Source organism: Perognathus longimembris, chromosome 9 (genome assembly GCF_023159225.1).
Source record: "Perognathus longimembris pacificus isolate PPM17 chromosome 9, ASM2315922v1, whole genome shotgun sequence".
NCBI classification, from domain to species: domain Eukaryota; kingdom Metazoa; phylum Chordata; class Mammalia; order Rodentia; family Heteromyidae; genus Perognathus; species Perognathus longimembris.
The window spans coordinates 28,078,899-28,096,199 of NC_063169.1; the positions used below are offsets into that span (position 1 = coordinate 28,078,899).

General features: G+C 40.8%; 1 protein-coding gene across 2 annotated transcripts in view; it reads right to left on the reverse strand.

Annotated features, from left to right (window-relative positions):
* Positions 1–6,836: 6,836 nt before the first annotated feature.
* Positions 6,837–17,301, reverse strand: part of Cfap206 (cilia and flagella associated protein 206) — a 43,735-nt gene continuing 33,270 nt past the window's right edge. For both annotated transcript variants that reach the window (XM_048354609.1, XM_048354608.1), the window contains exons 12-13: positions 8,029–8,172; positions 6,837–7,288 (exon numbers count right to left, since the gene is read on the reverse strand). In XM_048354609.1, coding sequence (XP_048210566.1) covers positions 7,058–7,288; positions 8,029–8,172 — 375 coding nt within the window. In that variant the 3' untranslated portion in view covers positions 6,837–7,057. The remainder of the gene's footprint in view (positions 7,289–8,028; positions 8,173–17,301) is intronic.

A 17,301-nucleotide genomic window follows, 5' to 3' on the forward strand; every position in this document is an offset into this window, starting at 1 on the left:
CTAAAAGACATTTTATTCCATTTACTTGAACCACATTGTTTTTGATTCCCCAGTTCTGACTCAAACAATCCAGGACCCTCAGGAACAAACCTGCCAAACTACTGTCGAACAAAGTTAAGTGTATTGACCTATTCTGGTGAGGGAAAATAATGACTAGAGGAGCTGAAGGATGTCTCATGAAACAAATGACATAACATTGTATCTGGACTGTAGTCTCAGAATTGGGTGGGCACAATGGCCCATGCCTACAATTGCAGCTACAGGAAAGGCAGAGGCATAGGTAAGGAGGACTAAGGTCCCACACTCACCAGGCAAATGTAATGTCCTATCTGAAAATGGCAGAAGCCAAAAGGGCTGGAAGCATGGCTAAAGCATTGAGGGGACTTGACTAGCAAGCACAAGGCTCTGAGTTCAAACTTTAGTACTTCCAAACACACACACACACACACACACACACACACACACACACACTCACACGAGTAGTCTTGGGATCCTGTTTCTTGGAAACTAAAAGGCTAATCTATACATGAACTGTCATAGTTCAGATCCCTTTAATGGAAACTTTATGCTAGGTTGGAAACTGAGGCTGTTGTTTTGTAATCAAAGTGACAAATCCTCTCTAAGTAAGAGTAAGGCATTCATTGTTACTGATAAGAATTTTAAGCAGCAAATTCATCACAGTGTGCAATGTTAAGAAACATTTTTTTGCCAGTCCTGGGGCTTGAACTTAGGGCCTGAGCACTGTCCCTGGCTTCTTTTTGCTCAAGGCTAGCACTCTACCACTTGAACCACAGCACCATTTCTCACTTTTTTTCTATATATGTGCTGCAGAGGAAACAAACTCAGGGCTTCTTGTATGCTAGGCAGGCACTCTACAACTATGCCATATTCTCACCCTCTTGAAACAAATTTTTTAACAAGGATAAAACTTGTTTCCATTTCCTGGAGGTTCATTTCAATAAATATTATTTCATATGACCAGAGACACATAGACATTATGCTTTTGTCTTCCTCCCCTAAGAGTATCCTCCTTTGGTCTCACTGTTTATGAATGCCTACAGTCTTGTATAATTTACCATGTTCCAGTGTATTTTAGATGTAGCTTCCACAGATTAGAGAAAACATGCATAAGAAACAAAAGTTTTCATGGAGATAGAAAATAAACATTCAAAAGTTGTTAGTACACTTTTCTACTTCAACAAATCCTTGGCAGAAGTATTGTTTCCTGTTAATATTGCAATTGACTTTATGTTTATTAACCAAGCCCAATTACAGATGTTTAGTCTTAATCTGAGATACTTTTTATATTCTCACTCCTAATTATCCCAAGTTTTAGTGGAAAGGAAAGATTGACTTAAATATCTTTTAATTGCATGCCTCGCTTTCTTACACCCCTGATTAGAGCAAGTATCAGCTATCTTCAGCATGTGCTACAGGCTGCACATGCCCGAGTAGTCAGTCCTAGAGTGCTTTACTCTGCTGTTGCCATTGTCATGTGAGACACCATGAGCTGTCTGACTCACTCACTGCAGTACTTGTCTTGATACCCTGTGGATTTAGGTTTCTAGCATGAGAGCTACCCCCCTGGATCTATACAGAAATGGGCTGACATAGATAAAGAGGGTTACTCTTAAATTCAAATGTGCAAAGTGTTTAATAGAGTTTTGTTAGGGTTTTCTGGTGGGATATGAGGCTTGAACTCAGGACCTGGGCACTGTCCCTAAGCATTTTTGCTCAAAGCTCTACTACTTCTGGTTTTCTGGTGGTTAATTGGAGTCTCACAGACTTTTCTGCCTGGGCTGGCTTTGAACCACAATCCTCAGTTCTTAGCCTCCTGAGTAGCTAGGCAGGTATGAGCTACTGGCTCCTGGCATTTAATAAAATTGTTGTTATTGTTGTTGCTCTGGTACTGGGGAATGAACTCATGATGTTGTGTCCTCACTTGGCTTTTCTACACAAGGTTGATGTTCATCGGTTGAGCCACATCTCCACTATGGCTGTTTGCTGATTGCTTGGTGATACAAGCTTCTCAGATTTATCTGCCTGACATCTCTTTGAACCTTGATCTTAGCCTCCTGAGTAACTAGGACACAGGAATATACCACCAGCACCCAGCTTTAATAGATTATTAAATGTTTTAGTGTTTGACATATACTAAACAGTTAACCATAAGTATATTTACACAAATCAGGTACCTAAATAAAATTGTTTCTCTAACAGTTTAAGTGTATGCATCTAGTACCAATTTGTTGGGCATTGTTATCATAAAACATTTCTTTTCTGTGGTGTACTACTACTTGAAATAGCCAAAAGAAATGTTATATTTTATGATGGAAGAAAGTAGATATGTGAGATCATGTAAAATGCAGAGTCTGGGAGAATTAAACATAGATACAATCACTGAAGTGCAGATAGTTCTTATCTGAGCCTAACAGCCACTTGCCTTTGCTTCCTTTTCCAGTTATCACATCCTCCCTTTTCTTCTCCTGCCCAACAGTAACTGATATGTAATCTATATCTACTTCTTTTATTTTCTGCTTAACTTGCTGCCACCTGAATAGCCAAATCTACAGAAAGAGCACTCAGAGGCTGCCAACTCAGTGATACATTTCTGGGCACTCCTTCTCCTTTTGTACTCAGCATTGATTGAAAGTCATAATGGGCCAGTGATTATCCTAGGCAGTAACTGAGAGCTAGAAAAACAACAGGTATAGCAAACAGGAGAACGCTGGAGTCTGTCCTCCCCCGGCTTTTCCCATGCAAGCATGTTATGACACATGGCATTTGCAAACCCTCCTGGCAGCAGAATGAGTTGGATACTCTTAGTATCCTCAGCTTTGAGCTGAAGAAACTTCAGCAGTGAAAGAAAATAACACATTCATAGAGATAGATCTTTCTTTTTCTCTTCCTTTCTCTCTGTCTTTCATTATTTTTTTTTCATATCAGTACTGGTACTTGAACTCAGAGCCTCGAGTGCTCCTTTGGCTTTTTTCACTCAAGGCTGGCACTCTACCACTTGATCCACACCATCAACTCCAGAGCTAGCGTGTCCTTGTATGAGCACACAGATCCCTATTCATCTCTTTCTAGTCTTGTGACTGTTGTTCACTGTATCTGGTCTTTTCTTCCTCCTTACAACACCTACTTCCTGTGATGATGCCTTCCCCAAACCAACTTCATCCAGCTCCAATTCCTCTCACTGTTTACCATCTATCCTGTAGTCCATGCGTTCAAATATCCAAGTGCCAATGAGTTCTTCACCCTAATGATTCTTGGTTACCCAAGGCAGGAACTCTGACATCACACACTGGATTTTTCCTTCTCCTTCCTCCTGTGCCACGTCCTTATAATTGAATGTGACACCATCCATGTCCCAGTTCTTGCCAAAGTGTCCCAGCATCTCATCAATACCAGTGTCTCTGCTTCCATGCTCCACCCTTTACATGCTTGGCCATGATCTGCTCTTTGCATGCTTGGCCTGGCTTCCTACTGTCGGACAACAGAAGGCAAAATACTTATTTGCCTTTCAAAGTCTTCCTTACTATTTTACTACTAAATGCCTATTAGCACCCTCCTTCACTAAGAAAACAACTATTCAAGCAGTACCCAGCTTCTAGTTTTCCCCTTCATTCTGGGTTTGTGACCACACGTGTGGTCCTGGGGCTTGAATTCAGGGTCTGGGCACTGTCCCTGACCTTTTTTGGTTAAAACTAGTGCTCTACCACTTAAGCCACAGCTCCTCTTGTGGCTTCTTGCTGGTTAGAGTAAGGGTCTCATGGACTTTCCTGCCCAGGCTGGCTTTGAACCATGATCCTCAGCTCTTAGCCTTCTGCGTAGAAACAATTATAGGTGTGATCACTGGCAACTGGCTTCTTCTTTTTTCTTTTTAAGGCTGTTCATTCATCTAACATGATTTTGTACAAATGCCAGAGATGTAAAGATGACTAAAACATTTCTATTTTCAAGAAATTCACCACCTAGGAATTGGAGGCATTGCTTAAGTGGTAGAACACCAGCTTTGAGTGAGAAAGACAAGTGAGAACTTGAAGCCCTTAGTTGAAGTCCCAGTACTGAAACCAAAAGGGAAAAAAATTCAGAACCTAACCAAGAGATATAAACACCTAATGGTATGCCATGCCTATGCCTGTTTAAATAATATAGTAAGAATATGAATAAACTTCAATGGAAACCCAAAGACAGTGTAACTAATTTTTCCTAGTTGATGAGAAAAATCTTCATAGAAAAGGAAAATGCAGTTATCTCCTGCTTCTCTGAAATCACCTCTAACCCACCTGGCCATATCTCCCACCTTTCCCTATGTAACCTGACTCAAGTCCCTGCTCTCTTTCCTTTTCTATCTTGCTCTCTTTCTATCCTTTTCCCTTCTTCCTTCCCCTCTGTCTCCCCACACCTCCATTTTCTGTGTGCAGGCTAGCAATTTGCTTTCCCCCCCACCCCCCCAATAAGCTCCTTTCTGTCTGAACCATGTAGTGGGTTTCCTTTTCTTTCCAGCGAACCTTACAGCTAACAAGTCTGGTGTGCAGAGGAAATAGGACATGGGCAGAAAATGGGACTGAAAATAAATGGAGAGCAAATGTTGAAAAGTTTTACATAATATGGAAAGGAAGGGGTTTGGTTTTGGCAGTACTGAGGTTAGAACTCAGGGCCTCACGCAATAAGAATTTTTACCTTATCTTTAACAGAAAAAAGAGGCTTGGTAGGTTCTTAAGCAAAGGAAATGCAGTTGGAGTGAGGAATCCAGGTGTCCTGATCAGATTGGGGGCGGGGGGGGGGGGGAGAAAAGGGAAAGAGAAAGAAAGGGAGAGAGAGAGAAAGAGAGAGAGAGAGTCAGTTATGTACTTTTCTGCCTGAGGCTGACTGCACCATGATCCTCAATGCTCAGATGCTCAGTCTCCTGAGTAGCTAAGATTACAGACATGAGCCTCCAGCTCCCAGCATGGTCACATATTAGGAAACATATCCTAATGAATCATGTGAAAACTGGAGTCAGCACAGACACAGGCAATAGGACAAAACTGAACTGTGGTAGCAGTGGAGACAACAGGAATACCTGGATCTCAACAACTCAGTCCATATTAATGGGGCTTGGTGATTAAATTCAGGGACTGTGGGAGAACGCCAACTGAGAAGTTTTTAAATTATGCTAATAAACAGCTAGTAATGCACTTGACCACAGAGATCAGTACAAAGAAGAAGCAAGTATAGACAAAGCAATCATTCCAGTCTATGATTGCTGCATCAGATATACCCAGGGCATGAAGAGAGAATGTGCTTCCATCTTAGTGAAGTCCCCTCCCCCAGAAACTGCTGGACCTACCAAGTGACTGTCCTGCTCTTGTGTCTCCATATTATATAGAACACTACCTTCCGGATGTCTTGCCCTGAGTGATTCCTTTTCATAAAACAGCAATTTGCAAACACCGGGTCAGAATGTTTCTTCATCTTATTTGTGTAAGAAACATCTTCCTAGCACAACCACAGGACACAGATGGATGAGTCACTCATTGAGGCAAATAAAATACTACCACCTAAGAACTTACCAAATGAAATCGCAATGGAGGAGTGGCTCAAGTGATAGAGGGCCAGCCTTGAGCAAAAAAAGCCAAGCCAGGGTGTGAGGCTCTCAGTTCAAGTCCCAGTACCAGCACAAAGTAATACAACTAATAAAATATTTGCCAAATTAAATTGAGAACATATGGGATTACCAGAAAAGCCAGCTCTTGAAATGATCCACACAGCTGACCAAATGATGGGATCCATCACCTTAACTATAAGGAGCAACACCTGATCCGGGGTTCGAAGGCACCCACTGACCCATCATCAACCACCCAGCACCTGTGTCACAGATGGACAGGCGCCATCCCAGCTTGCTGAGACCACTTGGACTGCCTTGTTTCTCAAATCCAGCAAGCTTTGGACTGGCTCCTGGGCACTGAAACAGCTGTGTGTCTTGGTCTGGCACTGTGCTTGGAGCCAATATTGTGTTTTGGCAGCCCCGTGTCACAACAGCTCTGTACAGGACTGTTACATCAACATCTTGTTTTTCCACCTAAGTTACTCTCCACAGGTAATGGGACTTGAACTCAGAGCTTCACACTCTTTCTCAGCTTCTTCACTCTAGGCTGACACTCTACCACTTAAGCCATGCCTTTACTTGCGACCTTTTGCTAGTTTGGGGGGCGGGGATTGGAGATAAGAGTGTCTCAGGTTTATCTGCCTGGGCTGGCTTCAAGCCATGATTCTCAGACCTCAGCCCCGTGTGTAGCTAGAATTATAGGCATAAACTACTGATGCTCAGCAAAAATATTACGTATTACATTTTTAGAGTTTTCACATTAAATGGGACTTTAGACATAAAATCTTCTGGTGATAATAATCTAGCAACCTATTCCCTCAATGGCTCACAATATTGATGCTGCAATTTTATTTCTTTTTGTGCCAGTCCTGGGGCTTGCACCCAGGAGCTGGGCACTGTCCCTGAGCTCTTTAGCTCAAGGCTGGCACTCCACTACTTGAGCCACAGCTGTACTTCCAGCTATTTTGACGGTTAATTGGAAATAAGAGTCTCCCACACTTTTCTGTCTGGGCTGGATTTGAACTTGGTGCTCAGATATCAACTTCCTGAGTAGATAGGATCACAGGTGTGAGCCACCAATGCCTGACTTAAAATTTTAATGTTTTAATATTAAATAAGACTTCAGAACTAGTCTCCTAGTGATAATAATCTTGCAACATATTGCCTCAATGGCATCATAATGTCATTCTTTATGCCACAGAACATTTTTTCTAAAGAGAAGTCAAAAGATAAATGGACATCATTTTACTTGTTTATTTTAATGTCCACTGAAACAATGTTCTCTAGAAATTAACTTCTAGTTTTCATAGCACTTAGACAGAATATGGGGAACCCATAAGTACTCACACAAACAGGGAATGTTTATGAATTAGGTTACAACATTAATTTTCACAGAAGTAAAAGTACTTATCAGTATCTTTCATTGTTACTCATGGAGGGCTACCTTCACAAATGTTGTGTCTAGGTTTCATCAACAGCTCGAGTGAGGTTGACCTTGACCCCATAGGTGGTTTTGCTTTTCCCTCCTCGAAGGCCCGCTAAGTAAACCTGGGGCCTGGGCACACCAGTGCTGTTCTCCCTGATGGTCTGCGTGCTCACGTCCTTGGAAGGGTACACCTGTGAGTAATTTTCTCTTCTCATGTGACTAAGATTAGTTTGTACTGAGTGAGTCATTTTCTGACGCAAATTAGCCTAAGTGGAAAGAGAAAACACAAGTGATATTTCTCTAACGAACAAATCATATAAAACATTATCAAGGGGATGGGAATATGGCCTAGTGATACAGTGCTTGCCTCACATATATGAAGCCCTGGGGTTGATTCCTCAGCACCACATATATAGAAAAGGCCAGATGTGGCACTGTGGCTCAAGTGGTAGAGTGCTACAGTTTATTAAAGTTTTAAGAATTGTGGTGTTCACACAGAATATGCTGATAAAATGGGGCAGTCTGGGCAAGATAGTACAAGCTTGTAATCCCAGCACTTGGGAGGAACTCAGGATGTGCTTGAACTCACTCTTGCTTAGATTTTTCACTTAGATGAGTTGTAAGTTTTAAAACTGTTATATAATTGTCATTGTCTGGTTCCTGGCTGGTATCACTTAAGAATAATTCCATGCTTCTATACTCCTATAGATGCTTAAAATTAGTGTTTTTTTTCCTTGTGTTTTTGGTACTGGGTCTTGAACTCAGGACCTGGGTACTATCCCTTAGCTTTTTAATTCAAGGATGGTGGTCTACCACTTGAGCCATAGCTCCACTTCCTTAAAATTAGTCTTACAATGTTAAGATGCACATTATAAATTATGCTAATTTTTATATTAGCAAACAACTCTGTAGAAGTCATTGTTTTATAGATAACTTTCCAACACTGAGCAACAACATATTAAAATTCCCCAACTGACTAATAGATTTAGCAAGTCCTGCTACAAACCAGTTTTATGGCTTTTCTTCTTAATTCCCACTCATTCCACTCGTAGGATCGCACAATGTTTGGTGGCAGTATGTGGGTGTCGGTCTGCGTGCTACTTTCACACTTGGTGATCGGCTTTATGTAATGTTTGTCAACATCTCTCATCTAAGAAAAGGAGTTTTGTAATTAGTGCTTGTAAAGAATAAAACATTATGTTGCACTGGGCACCAGTGCCTCATGTCTGTAACTGATATCCAAGGAAGCCAGCTTGGCCAGGAACATCTATTAGACTCATGTCCATAAACCACTAGAAGCCAAAGCCAAAAGTGGAGCTGTGGCTTAAGTGGTAGAAGGCTAGCCTGGAACACAAAAGCTCAGGGACAGGGCCCAGTCCTGGAGTGCAAGTCCTAGAACTGGCACAAAAACAAAAAATCAAAATACCCACAAAGTTGGGCACTTATCTAACCAGGAGGATAAAATCTGAGGCTACCAATTCAAAGTCAGGCTATGCAGAAAAATCCAACATACTCTTATCTCCATCAGAAAGCTAGAAGTAGAGGTGTCACTCAAGTGGTAGAGTGCCAGCCTTGAGTGAAAAAGCTAAGGCCCTGAGTTCTGGCACAAGTTCATGCCCAAGTACTGGCACACACAAAGAATAAAACACAATATATAGATAACTAAAAGACTGGAAGAATAAGAATTCTTGACTATAGAATATACTTATAAATAAGCTCATAATTAGTAAGCTCAACGTTCATTTTTCCTCACAGCCTGGCTTTGTGATTCTCTGAATTGGAGGAGGAATATTGTGAAGAAGAAAACATCCCTCTCTCCCCCAGATCCTCAAACACCCCAGCCCATTTTCCACAATCAGTAACCTAAGTGCATGACTTGTTGGAAGTAGTTAGAAATTTTAAATGATCACTAAATATCTCTCTCTCTCTCTCTCTCACACACACACACAACACACACATCAGTTTAAACCGCATTAAAATATATCTTGAACTTTATGTGCATACACAGCAAGGTTCCAAGGTTTTCAATTTTGGGTTGGTTTTTGTTTGCCATAGGATATACTGATTTTCCGCTGAGATGCCCAGCATTAAAGATTTAGGGGTTCCAGGTAAATAAACAACACTGAGCTGCATTGGACATCGCTGGCCAGGTGACAGGGGATGGAGGAGGAAGACACTAACTTTCCTCCCCAAATCAAGCAGAGGAAATTACTGAATGCTCACCATTTGACATAGGACAGAATTTCTACCTTTTTTTTTTTTTGATACTCCAGCTTGAACTGAGGACCTTGCACTCTTGCTTAGCTTTTTCGTTCAAGGCTGACACTCTACCACTTGAGCCACACCTCTACTTGTCATTTTGCTGGTTAATTGGAGATAAGAGTCTTACAGATTTATCTGCCTAGGCTGGTTCCCCGAAAGCCTTAAGTGGCTAGGATTACAAGATAGGAGCCATTGTTGCTAGTGATCTAATCAGATGGAAGCATTCTGAAAGATAATGAACAGTACTGTACAACAGAAACAAATGCTAAGTGAACAAGGCAACAAGCAGGACCCCATGGGAGATGGAGAGAGATGCTCCCTCCAGTCTTCAGGCTCTGAGGCCACTGAAAAGGACTAAATGGAGGGACAAGCTCACTGCAGCAGGCTTAGCACACTCAACTTTTTCTTCCCTTCCTGTCAAGTAACTTTTTGTCTACAGACAGTGAAGTCTCTTCTGTCACTTGAGTTCCCTTTCCCCATGTCTTTATTTGCACATTTATTTGCATATTTCTGTACATGGATGTTTCCGTTCTTAGCATTTTCTACCTATTTCATCCATGAACTGATTATACTCCTAAACACATATTTTATCTGCAGGAGAGTCATGATTTTAACAAACAGAAGAGCAGGGAGGTAGAGCAGGTCTAAGACCAGTTATGACTCTGTTTCCCTGGCCCTGAGGTCAGGGTAGGAAGAGAGGGAAATGAGAGGAGGACAAGTAAGCCTTGAATGCCAAACCATGGAGTTTGGATTTCATCCTAGAGATGAAACACTAAAGATTTCTGAAGTCAGAGTAAGATGGTCCATTTTATTGACAAAGGCAATGGTAAATGATATATTTCTAATTTATAGACATTTTATGCTCAAGAGGAAATGTAAATCACTACCTGATTCATGCACTCTAACTATAACCCCTTTGTACATAACCTTGCAATAAAAATTTTAAAGAAATTTTGTTAAAATTTTCTCCAGTGTAAATTTCCCTGTCTAAATGTTTGGGAATAGTTCCTGCAACAACCTTTCTGAATCAGAATTTTATATAAAACAGAACCGAATGTTAAACCCAAGCAACATTTCTAACTCTTATCACAAAGAACTATGTATGATGTGTAACTACAGTACAACTTGAACAAATTTGACAACTGGATTTTAAAAAGAAATTAATTTGATGGTAATCTGAAGAGTGAAAATAATAGGAATAACTTTGGAGCTTAATGTGCCAAGAGGCCATATTATACCTCCAAAATTACAGACAGATAGATAGATAGATAGATACATATATACATACATAGATACATACATACATACATATATACATACACCAATAGATACATAGAAAGACATAGTACATATATATTCGTGGGCATTTTTATTCAAAAGAACAATCTCATATTTTATGAGAAGGAAAAGTACATTTTAAAAGTCACTGGGTGGAGTGTAAATTAGTACAATCACTTTGGAGAACAGTATGGGGGTTCCTCAAAAAGCTCAGCATAGACCTACCCTATGACCCAGCCATACCACTCCTAGACATCTATCCTGAACAACAGGTCTCAGGATATCAAAAAGACATCTGCACATCCATGTTTATCGCTGCACAATTCACAATAGCCAAAATATGGAAACAACCCAGATGCCCCTCTACAGATGAATGGATCAAAAAAATGTGGTACCTATACACAATGGAATACTACATAGCGATTAGAAATGATAAAATATTGGTATTCTCAGGAAAATGGTCAGAACTTGAACAAATAATGTTGAGCGAGACAAGCCTAGAACACAGAGAACAAAGAGGCATGGTCTTCATATATGTTGGGGGGGGGGGGGAACAGTAGAGACCATGTCTGCGAAACAAAAAACTTCTTGTCAAATGGTATTTCCACAGGTTTGGGTCAGCGACCTTACATTATGTATCTAAAACCAAACAACTACTACTAAACATAAAAAGGACTAAAATAGACCTCTCAGTGGATCACAATAGCTCAACAGCTGTGTATATGTGATCATATAAGACAAGGATAAGCAAACTCTATTGTTGACGTTATATTTAAAGTTCTAGGTGAATTCCCTTTGGTGTACACCACGTGGCTACTGTATATGATTTTGGTACACTGGGTATTGTATATATGCCTACCTGATCTAGGGAAGGGAAAGAAAAACGAGGGTTTGAGATACCACAAGAAATGTACTCACTGCCCTATTATGTAACTGTACCCCTTTTGCACAACACCTTGTCAACAAAATTTAATTAATAAAATTTAAAAAAAGTCACTGGGTGGTTCATGCCTGTAATCCTAGCTACTCAAAAGGCTGAGAGGCTGAGAATATGGCCTAATGACAAGAGTGCTCTCCTTGTATACATGAAGACCTGGGTTTGATTCCTCAGCACCACATATATAGAAAACAGCCAGAAGTGGTGCAGTGACTCAAGTGGCAGAGTGCTAGCCTTGAGCAAGAAGAAGCCAGGGACAGTGCTCAGGCCCTGAGTTCAAGGCCCAGGACTGACAAAAAAAAATCAAGAGGCTGAGATCTAAGGACCATGATTTGAAACCACCTTGAGTAGGAAAGTTCATGGAGGATTTTTATCTCCAATTAGCCATCAGAAAACCAGAAGTGGATCTATGGTTCAAGGGGCAGAATAATAGCCTTGAGCAAAAGAGCTTAGGGAAAGTGTCCAAGACCTGAGTTCAAGCCCCAAGACCAGTACAAGAATAAAGAAGTGATTCTCAGCCAAGCCCTCAGTGACTCATGCTGGTAATCCTAAAACCTTAGAATCACAGTTGGAAGCCAGCCTGGGTAGGAAAGTCCATGAGGCTTTTATCTTCAATTAACTACCAGAAAGCCAGAAGTGGAGCTGTGAATCAAATTGCTATGTACTAGCCTTGAACAAAAAAGTTCAAGGTTAGTGCCCAGGCCCTATTTAAGCCCCAGGATTGGCACACAAAATGGTGGGGCAGGGGGAGGAGTGAGAATGCAAGGCTTTGAATTCAGACTCCAGGACCATGCACATGCGTGCGCACACACACACGCACACACACACACACACACACACACACACACACACACACAAAGAGGATGCCAGTGGAAGCTGGTAGATGCTCTCTCCCTTGGTAGCTGCAGCAAGTCAGTCTTACATGTGAGGACAGGGTAGTCATGTTGAGCCTTGTATCTTGCATGAATGCTTCTGTGTTTAGATTTTCTCTGCCACTATTGCTGTGAAAACTGCCGTGCTGATTTTTTTTAATGTTTTGCCATATAAAACTTTATTACATGAAAACAATTCAGTTTGGTTATGTAAATTGTAATATTTCTCTAGGAATCATCCCAGGTCCCTCATGGGCTTTCCTTTTCACTCAGTGCTAGCTAGCTCAGCCTAACCATCTGGAACACTAAATTGCTGCCAGGATTTACTTCCAGTTAAATCTACTGTTTGTTCTAGAATTGATCAATCTCAACTTCATACTACCTGCAACAACAATTAAAAAGTTTTTCTTCCAAGAGTCTTCTTTTTAAAATGATTCCAAGTATTCATTTTGTATATCGCTATTTCAAAACTAATTTCTCTCTGCATCTACAATCCTTGATTGTTTTTCCTCACCATGAGGTCCCTCCAAACATTTCCCTTGAAATAAAGCAAGAAACTGGATTTCTTTTTACAAAAGAAAAAAGTTTCAAAGAAAAATTTAAAAATAAAGGAAAGCATAAAAACTGGGAAGAAAACTAGGATGATTGCTCACATTAATATTATTAAAAAAAACTAGCAGACTGAAAATATCAACAGACTCTCAAAATACTAATTACTGGAATTAATAAGAGAATTTAGTAAAGTTGCTAAGCAGAAGGTCAATATAGAGAATTAACCATCCCCAGATAGAAGCAATAATCAAAACTCAATTCTAAAAATCAACAGCATAACCAGGTGCCTGTAGCTCACGCCTATAATCCTAGCTACTCAGGAGGCTGAGATCTGAGGATCATGGTTCGAAGCCAGAACTGGCAGGAAAAGTCCATGAGACTCTATCTCTAATAAACTGCTCAAAAAAAAAAGCCAGAAGTGGTGTGTTACTCAAGTGGTAGAGTGCTAGCCTTGAGCACAAAAAGGCTCAGGGACAGAGCCCAGGTCCTGAGTTCAAGTCCCAGGACCAGAAAAAAAAATCAAAAGCACTTAAAAGTAACAACAAATAACATGGAGCCTCTAGAAATATTTCTACCAAAAGATATTCAAGTCATTACTAAGGAAAAAGAAACAAAACTGAATTGAAGTTCTGAAAAGGGAGAATTAGTGTTGTGAATATGTTGACTCTTCTCTTATTTATCTACAGATATGCAAGGTGTTTTTAACCTGAATTCTTTCGAGAGTATTTGTGGAACTTGACAAGATACTTCTCAACTTTTTTTTTTTTTTTTTTTTTGGCCAGTCCTGGGCCTTGGACTCAAGGCCCGAGCAACGTTCCTGGCTTCTTCCCGCTCAAGGCTAGCACTCCGCCACTTGAGCCACAGCGCCGCTTCTGGCCGTTTTCTGTATAACATGTGGTGCTGGGGAATCGAACCTAGGGCCTCGTGTATCCGAGGCAGGCACTCTTGCCACTAGGCTATATCCCCAGCCCCACTTCTCAACTTTATGTGAAGCTAGCTAGGGCTAGGAATATGGCCTAGTGGCAAGAGTGCTTGCCTTGTACACATGAAACCCTGGGTTCGATTCCTAAGCATCACATATATGGAAAAGGCCAGAAGTGGCACTATGGCTCAAGTGGCAGAGTGCTAGCCTTGAGCAAAAAGAAGCCACGGGAACAGTGCTCAGGCCCTGACTTCAAGCCCCAGGACAGGCAAAAAACAAAAATAAAACTTTATATGAAGCTAAACACTGAAGCTAGCCAAGACTTTTTGGAGAAAGAAATGTGGGGGAACCTACTCTACCAAGTATCAAAACTTATGACAGACAGCATTCTAGATGTTCCTCAAAAAACTAAACATAGATCTATCCCAGGACCCAGCCATACCATTCCTGAGCATCTATCCAGAACATCACAATCCAGGATACCATAGAGACACTTGCACATTCATATTCATAGCTGCACTATTCACCATGTAGAAACAGCCCAGCTGCTCTGGTATCTATATACAATGGAATTCTACACAGCCACTAGAAAGCATAGTATGTCATTTGTAGGGAAATGAATGGACCTAGAACAAATAATGTTAAGTGAAGTAAGCCAAGCTCAGACACAAATGACATATGTTTTCTCTCATATGCAGAAGCTAGATCTAAAATATATCTTGATATGATAAATTGTATAGGACTCTACGCATCCATACACAATGAGAAGCAAATCCGTATTTCAAAAAATAATGTACGAGGGCTGGAAATATGGTCTAGTGGCAAGAGTGCTTGCCTCATATACATGAAGCCCTGGGTTTGATTCCCCAGCACCACATATATAGAAAATGGCCAGAAGTGGCACTGTGGCTAAAGTGGCAGAGTTCTAGCCTTGAGCAAAGAGAAGCCAGGGACAGTACTCAGGCACTGAGTCCAAGGCCCAGGACTGGCAAAATTAATAAATAAATAAATAAAATAATGTAAGAGGGCATTTGTGATTTCAGGATCCATTAGGATTTCTAAAGACATGAAATGTTCAAATCACACACAAAATGAATACTAAATCATACATAAAAACTGAAGACTTTTTGTATACCAAAAGATACCAGAAGGGGCTGGGAATATAGCCTAGTGGCAAGAGTGCTTGCCTCCTACACATGAAGCTCTTGGTTCGATTCCCAGCACCACATATATGGAAAACGGCCAGAAGGGGTTCTGTGGCTCAGGCGGGAAGAGGCCAGGGACAGTGCTCAGGCCCCGAGTCCAAGGCCCAGGACTGGCCAAAAAAAAAAAAAAAAAAACAAAAATCAGAAAAGGCCTGGAGGCGCACATGGCTCCAGTGATAAAGAACCTGCCTTACATTAGTACTGTGAAGAAAGACAAAACAAAACACAAAGCCAGGCAGGGGAGTACATGCATATAATCCCCGCACCGTTGAGGCTTAGGTGGGAGGGTCTCAAGTTCAAGGCTATATAGCCACACTCCAGTTTCAAAAACCAAAGACGACAAAGTAAACAATAAACTGAGAAAAAAACCCATAAAACTTACAATTAGAAAAGAATTTAGGGGCTGGGGATATGGCCTAGTGGCAAGAGTGCTTGCCTCGTATACATGAGGCCCTGGGTTCAATTCCCCAGCACCACATATACAGAAAATGGCCAGAAGTGGCACTGTGGCTCACGTGGCAGAGTGCTAGCCTTGAGCAAAAAAGAAGCCAGGGACGGTGCTCAGGCCCTGAGTTCAAGGCCCAGCACTGGCCAAAAAAAAAAAAAAAAGAAAAAAAGAAAAGAATTTATCTCCCAAACATCTTTATTGAAAAAATTGTCCACAAAAATACTAAGATATAGGACATTATTACTGGGGTGAGATGGAATCTCAATGTTGTTTTGATTTGCATTTCTTTTATGGCCAGTGATGTAGAGCACTTTTTCATATGTCTTTTGGCCATTCTCATTTTCTCATCAGAGAAGTCTCTTTTAAAGTCTTTAGCCCACTTGTTGAGGGTGCTGTTGGTTCTTTGAGGTTTTGTTTTGGAGGAATTTATTTTTTTTTATTTCTGCATATATTTTAGATATGAAGCCTTGTTCATTGTATGGCCGGTAAAGATCTTTTCCCAACCTGTGTGCTTTCTGTTTACCTTGTGAGCTATGTCCTTTGCCCTGCAGAAGCTCTACAGTTTGATGCAGTCCCATTTGTCCATCCTTTCTTTGATTTGTAGCATTTCTGGGTCTTTGTTAAGGAAGTTCCGTCCTGTGCCAACGAGACCAAGTGTTTCTCCTAGTCCTTCTTTTAGTGTTTTCAGGGTATCTGTTTTAATTTCGAGGTCTTTGATCCATTTGGAATTGATTTTGGTGCAGGTGATATATAAGGATCTAGTTTTAGTTTGTTGCATGTGTTGAACCAGTTTTGCCAGCACCATTTGTTAAAGAGGCTATCTTTCTCTAACAATAATAAATGTTAGAGGGGATGTGGCCAAAAGGAAACCCTACTTCATTGTTGGTGGGAATGTAAACTGGTTCAGCCACTCTGGCAAGCAGTATGGAGATTCCTCAGAAGGCTAAACATAGAGCTCCCCTATGACCCAGCAGCCCCACTTTTGGGCATCTACTCAAAAGACCACAAACAAGAACACACTAAAGCCACCAGCACAACAATGTTCATCACAGCACAATTTGTCATAGCTAAAATATGGAACCAACCCAGATGCCCCTCAGTAGACGAGTGGATCAGGATAATGTGGTACATATACACAATGGAATTTTATGCCTCTCTCAGAAAGAATGACATTGCCCCATTTGTAAAGAAATGGAAGAACTTGGAAAAAATTATTCTAAGTGAAGTGAGCCAGACCCAAAGAAACATAGACTCTATGGTCTCCCTCATAGGGAATAATTAGCACAGGTTTAGGCTAGTCGTAACAGAGGATCACAAGAGCCTAATAGCTATGCCCCTATGAATCCATAAGATAATGCTAAGAATTCCATGTTATGGAATCGAGTGATATATCACTGTTGTAATTACTTTCAACATGCCATGTGAAACCATAACTTCTATTGTTGATGATCCTCTTGTATCCCCTTCCTGTGGTTGTACCTGCACTATCACTGTATGTTATCTGAGTACATTGGAAACTGTATATACTGGTATTAGAACTAGGAAAATGAAAGGGAATACCAAAATCGAGAGGCACAGGATAAAAAGACAAACGACTACAAAAGCAGTACTTGTGAAACTGTTTGGTGTAAACCAACTGAACAACCCATTGGGGGAGAGGGAAAGGAGGGGGGGGGAGAGGGGAATGAGGAAGGAGGTAACAAACAGTACAAGAAATGTATCCAATGCCTAATGTATGAAACTGTAATCTCTTTGTACATCACTTTGACAATAAATAAGAAAAAAATAAAATTAATTAAAAAA